Source organism: Eschrichtius robustus, chromosome 11 (genome assembly GCF_028021215.1).
Source record: "Eschrichtius robustus isolate mEscRob2 chromosome 11, mEscRob2.pri, whole genome shotgun sequence".
In the NCBI taxonomy this organism is placed as follows: Eukaryota; Metazoa; Chordata; class Mammalia; order Artiodactyla; family Eschrichtiidae; genus Eschrichtius; species Eschrichtius robustus.
This window is the reverse complement of record NC_090834.1, coordinates 65,069,344-65,075,646: the sequence shown is the minus strand read 5'-3', so window position 1 is coordinate 65,075,646 and position 6,303 is coordinate 65,069,344. Positions and strand designations below refer to the sequence as shown.

The window sequence follows — 6,303 nt, the reverse complement described above, 5'->3', positions numbered from 1 at the left end:
TCTCTGGAAACAGCCTCATCGATGAAGGAGAAAAGTCTGGAAGAGGATTTGGGGGCTGGGATTCTGGAGAAGAGTGGAAATAGAATTGTCTCTGGGAGTCTAGAAAGGAAAAAGTTAATGGATAAGGGCGTGAATGACAAAGTTCATCTTTCCCAACACGATGCTCACCTCTCAACCCTCAATCAGTGTTGCAAAATCCTATAGACGGAGGTCCATCACAAACTTTCTCACTCTCACCAGAGGGCAGAGATAAAGCTGAGGAGTCACTGGTGAAGGAACTGAGGATCAAGTGCCAGAGGGAGTGATTTCTATAGCCTGCATATCTACTCTAAAGGACATCACCAATTGTGGATAGGCTTCTAAGCAGTGTCTCCCAAGGTCTACACTAGAGTCATTCTATGAGTTCGACTCCATCCCAAGCCTTTCTGCCCTAATTAATTCAAAGTACAAACTCCAATTCTCTTAGGTCCCAGTTCTGAACAGAGGATTTTCCTTCCAGGGAATATTTAAAGGTGAAGTCCTGAGACTCATGTAAACAGGGCATTCCCTGGAGCTTCAAGATCCCTCAACTTTATTATCTTTCCATCCTCTGAGACACCTTAGGGCACTTTGTTGTATTTGAAATCACAGACTAAAGCCTTCAAATCATAATCACCTCTCTTAAACTTTATACCAGTCACTCAAATGATGTCAGCAGATATAGTCTCAGAGGTTCATAAGTCATCAAAACTTGTGTTTTCATTTATATGATAATTAAATAGAAATGAAAATGAACAGATATTGTATTATGCAGATGCCAACTTTCTTATTGAGTTATGCAACTTGGCTGAAGGGCTTGCATTTCGTTTCAATTTATGGTTGTTTTAGTGCCATGTGATCACCTTAAGTGGTGGAGTGTAATTTGGTTAGTGCTGTCCTAATATCAACATGACAACAGGGTGTGCTGTTACATTAAATTTGTATACTTTTTACTGAACAGAAAGTCAAAGCTTTTCTTTTGTGGAGATAATTTACAGTCAAAAGACAGTTTTGTAGAATGAAACTTTAGTTTTGTTTCACTGATGGTTAAGATTTATATTCAGGAGCTCCAGTTGAAGCTGGGGACAGGATTGTCAAAAAGATTATGGCACACCATCCAGAGTTATCCCTTGGTTTCCTAGCTCTTTCAAAATAGGTTATTTTGTCCAAGAAAAACCATCAGTTCGGCAAGGTACTTTGGCTCTTTTTCTTTTATCTTAGTGACGTTGTTTTTTTTTTTTTTCAGGGAAGAGACAACAGGAAGAGTTGTACATCCAAAGAACTAAAAAGAAAAATCTACACTATCATGAGATGGGGGAGGTGTCGCAAGAACGAAATACGACTCAAATGTTTTTGTCGATAATAAAGAGAAATTAAATTGCATAACTTTAAAGATGAATTCAATCTATTGTTTTATTACTAGAAGTGTGATATTCAAATAAAGAAGATAAGTCTTTTGATCTACTATATCCTTGCCAGATGACACTAGAAATGAATATACCATCTTATAAAGTATTGTTTTGCAACATTGAAAACATTCCAACTAAACAGCACAATCATTGTCTAACAACCTTGTAAAGGGGATTCTTGAAATGGTTGGTAGTGTTTGTGGGCAATTCCTAAGTCCTCCAATTCTGAATTATATAATTTTATAGGCTATACACACCTATATTTAGTGTGTAGTGACTTCATACTGAAAAAGAGAGACAAACTATGAGACAGACAAATCAGACACAGGTGACAGAATTCCTCCTTCCGGGACTCTCTGATGACCAACACACCCAGCAGCTGCTTTTCATCTTATTCCTGGGTGTCTACCTGGTCACTGTGCTTGGAAATCTACTTCTCATGTTCCTCGTTCAGGTTGACTCCCAGCTTCACACACCCATGTATTTTTTTCTCTGCAATTTATCTCTGGCTGACCTCTGTTTCTCTACCAACATCGTTCCTCAGGCCCTAGAGCCCTGCTATCCAGAAAGAAAGTGATTTCATTCACACGTTGTGCAGCTCAGCTTCTACTCTTCCTCAGTTTTGGGTGTACACAGTGTGCCCATTTGGCGGTGATGTCCTATGATCGGTATGTGGCTATCTGCAACACTTGGCATTACCCTAGCATCATGACTTGGAGGGTGTGTGTCCAGCTGGCTGTAGGATCATGAACCAGTGGCATTCTGGTGTCTGTGGTGGACAGCACCTTCACACTAAGGCTACCCTACCGAGGCAGCAATAATATTGCTCATTTCTTTTGTGAGGCCCCTGCACTGTTGATCCTGGCATCCACAGACACCCGCACTTCAGAGATGGCCATTTTCTTCATGGGGATTGCGACTCTCCTCATACCTGTTTCTCTAATTCTGGTATCCTATGGCCACATCATAGTGACTGTGGTCAGGATGAAGTCAGCTGCCGGGAGGCTCAAGGCATTCTCTACCTGTGGCTCCCACCTCACGGTGGCCATCTTTTTTTATGGGTCAGCAATTGTCACCTACATGACACCAAAGGCTTCCAAAGAACAGGAAAAGCTGGTTTCTGTGTTCTATGCAGTGGTGACCCCCATGCTTAATCCCCTCATCTACAGCCTGAGGAACAAGGATGTGAAGGGAACTCTGTGAAAAGTAGCCACAAGGAATTTCCCTTGCAGACTTGGAATTTTCCACTGACAGTGAGACCTTCCTGGCTGCCTACTTGTAAGACTCGCTGAGTCGGTCCCTCAGCAAGACTGGAATATGGTACAGTTTTTATCCTTGGGACTTGTCCGTGGACTCACTCTCCATCCTTTAACCAGCATTACCTTTGTAGAAGAAGAAGGACAATAATTCATGGAGCATTAGGAAGGAGAGTCTGCTTCCTTCTGGTCAGTCTTTTAGTACCAGGGGATTTAAAAAATCCCTTGAGAAACACTCCCATTTTATAAACCTGGGAACCTGTAAAATCTATCTTTTTAAAATAATACTATATATTACTATCTATCTATTCCAGATCCTACTCCAACTCCTTTATCTTTTGGTATTTCTGAATCCCTTTGCATCATCAAATAACCAATAAATTGACAAACAGTACTTAGTCACTTACTATGAGCTAGGTGTTACATGTATGTGTATGTGTACATGCAACTGCACGTGTGTTTGAGGTGGAGGGTGAAGAGCATGGGTATGGTGAAGCAGAATACATGAGCTCTGCTGTCCTTCTTCTCACACTGTTATTAGAGACATGAGCATCCATTGGGGCACATCTTTACAATGGTAAACACAGGGATTTGGAAACCAACAAGAAATAGTGACATCTAAGGGGTGGAAGAGTGAGAAGCTATAACCAATCCTAGGCCTAAAGGAGCAAAAGGAGGCAACTGGAACTTGGAGAGGGTAGCTGTATATAAAAGACCAGCAGACAGGAGCTGTGGACTTAGGTATATGGAGGTGAGGAAGCCTCATGAGCTTAAATATTTCAAGCTCATTCTCTACCTACCTTCCAATTTCCTGTTACTGTATTAAAAAAAAAAAAATCCAGGATAATCTCCCCATCTTAAGAACCTTAATTTAAACATATCTACAAAGTCCTTTTTACCATGCAAGGTAAAATACTTACAGGTTCTGGGGACTAGGATGTGGACATCTTTGGGGGGCCGTTAGTCTGCCTACCATACCAAGGTCAAGTAAAATAAATGTAAAAGCGAAAAGCTTGCTAAACATTTTATAATAGTGCCAATCTGCCTAGTTGTGTGATTGCCACCATGCAAATAGAACCGCTGATCTGCCTTTTCATTTGCAAATTCCTATGGGGATTTCAGAATGTGCTGCCCTTCTGGAGCCCTTGCTATGCGAGAGCTGAAGGATACCCTGTGTGGGAGATCGAACTGGTCCTGGTACCTCCCTGGCACACAGAGGGAGAGCTGTTTGTAGAGCTTGAGGAGAGGACATGTCTATGGAGTAAATGCTAGTTTACGCTGTTAATTGTCAATAAATTCTTATGAATAGTTTACACAAAGCTATGGTGCCCGTGTCCCAAGTCTGCTCTTTGCCAAGAATCCAGAACCGGATTATGTTGCCTGACAAAATCAAAAGAGGGGCTGTTAAATTGGTTGAGGGATATGTAAGTTTAAAAAGGACAGTTGATTTCATCCAATCACAATAACATTACCAAAAAATCTAGAAAGCAAAAAATCTTTGGGTTATTCACAGCAGTTTCCCATCATTTATCCACTTATACTTAACTTGGAATTCCTTTACACCCTTTCTGTCAAGTAACTCTCATATCCAAGGTGTATAATTTGAGATTGAGGTAGTCATCAATGCGAAGTAGTCTTTCTCCAGATGAGGCACAGACCAATTATGGTAGCAGAAAAAGTCCTCAATTGATAGCCCTCTAAACATGTGTACCTTACAAGACAGTGGAGGATTTAAAGTATCTTTTTATTTTCTTTCTTTCTCATTAGAATATAAATTCCACAAGGCAAGAAATTAGTCTGTTTTATTCACCCATGTGTCTTCAGGGTCTAAATAAGCTCTGACACATGCTGAACGCTGCATAAAAATTTGTTGAAATTTTGAATTTGAGTTTTGAAATTTTTGAAAATTTGAAAGTTTGAGTTTAAACTCAAAATTTGTTTAAAAAATGAGCGAAAGAATGAAACAAACTCTACTATTTATTATCATTACTTTATCTCATAAACAAAAAGATCTTTGAGCTACCAGTAGAGTTTTTGGACATATAGAAGAAAGCAAAGCAGAAAATTATAAAACGACACGGATGAAGAAGTTCAAGAAAAGTTAAAACAAATTAAAAAATGGCAAATTGTAGTGAAACTGTCAACCTTCGATAGGCTGCTAATTTGTGTAAACTAGTAGCATCCTCAGAGACATTGGTACCCCAGTCCCAGAGAATACTGGACCTACTGAAGTTCATTCATCACTCATGTTCTTTCATTCCCAGTGGAAAGTCCAAAATCCCAGTGGGTATACTGTGGCTCCTGGAAAGAGTAGAGACAAAAGACTTATTTGAGGAACGTGCTTTTCTTTCCTTTGTCCTTGCATTCTACCCCCTCAGTTCCATCTAAGTCAGTCATAGTTTCTGAGGGTCCTGGGTCCTGTGGATGGTCCACCTCAGTGCAGTCTTTACTTCACTATTTCTTAAGCTGTAGATGATGGGGTTCAACATGGGAGTCACCACCCTGTAGGACAGTGACAGCAGCTTCTTGCTCACAGGAGAGGTGCTGGACTGGAGTCTGAAGTATGTGAGGATGGCAGTGCTGTAGAAGAGGGAGACAACCAGGAAGTGGGAGGAACAGGTGGAGAAGCCTTTGCACTTCCCCTTGGCTGAGGGCATCCTGAAGATAGTGGAGAGGATGCAGACATAGGACCCCAGGATCAACAAGAAAGGGAAGAAGATGAATAGGACAGTGGCTGTCAGAGCCTCCGGTTCAAACAGAGAGGTATATTAGCACAGCCCAGTGCAATGACAGGGAGGTTGTCACATAAAAAATGGTTCACCTTGTTGGGGCCAGAAAAAAGGAAGCTAAAAATCCATGTGGTTTGCACAGTAGCCAATGGAAATCCTGAGAACTAGGAGGCAGCTGCCAGCTGGGCACAGGCCCTGTGACCCATGATGACTGGGTAGCGCAAAGGGTCACAGATGGCTACATAGTGGTCATATGTCATTGTGGCCAGGAGGCAGCATTCAGCAGCTCCAAAGAAGAAGAAGAAGTACATCTGGGTAGCACAGCCAAGGTAGGAGATGGTTGTGTCTTGGATGATCACGGTCCCCAGCACCTTGGGCAGAAAAACCAAGTTGAAACCTATCTCCAGGAAAGACAAGTTCCTGAGGAAGAAGTACGTAGGACTTTGGAGGGCAGAGTCCTCTGTAGTGACCAGGATTATGAGGACATTTCCCATTAGGGTAACCAGGTAAATTATCAGAAAAAGGAGAAACAACAGAGCTTGTAGCTCAGAGGACAGGGCTGAGAAGCCCACAAGAACAAACTCATTGACAATTATCCAGTTTCCCCATGTTATTCTTCTGCCCAGGATTTCATTGGGCATCCACACTCCAGGAAGGTGGAAGTCCCCGTATGTTATTTAGGCCTCTATTACACCCTTAGAAAGGGAAACTCCTGTGGCCTCATTCTTCGACCTCTTGTTATAGTTGTTGAAGGTCAAACAGCTGTACTTTCCAAAATGTAAAAAACAAGTCTGACTAAGGGATTCACAATTTTTTTTGAAGAATACTAACTTTTTTTCAGACTGAACTCAGGCACACCGTATATATCTATAATGTCTCAACTTTTCTTTG

General features: G+C 41.4%; 2 protein-coding genes across 2 annotated transcripts; one reads left to right on the top strand and one right to left on the bottom strand.

Annotated features, from left to right (window-relative positions):
* The first annotated feature begins 1,731 nt into the window (after positions 1-1,731).
* OR2D2 (olfactory receptor family 2 subfamily D member 2) lies at positions 1,732-2,678 on the top strand. The gene is given in 2 exon segments (XM_068555723.1): positions 1,732-1,975; positions 1,978-2,678. Coding segments are annotated over 2 exon segments (945 nt in total).
* A 2,205-nt stretch (positions 2,679-4,883) lies between these two features.
* Positions 4,884-6,053, bottom strand: OR10A4 (olfactory receptor family 10 subfamily A member 4). The gene is given in 2 exon segments (XM_068556095.1): positions 4,884-5,448; positions 5,451-6,053. Coding segments are annotated over 2 exon segments (975 nt in total). The 3' UTR covers positions 4,884-5,076.
* Between the last annotated feature and the right edge of the window lie 250 nt (positions 6,054-6,303).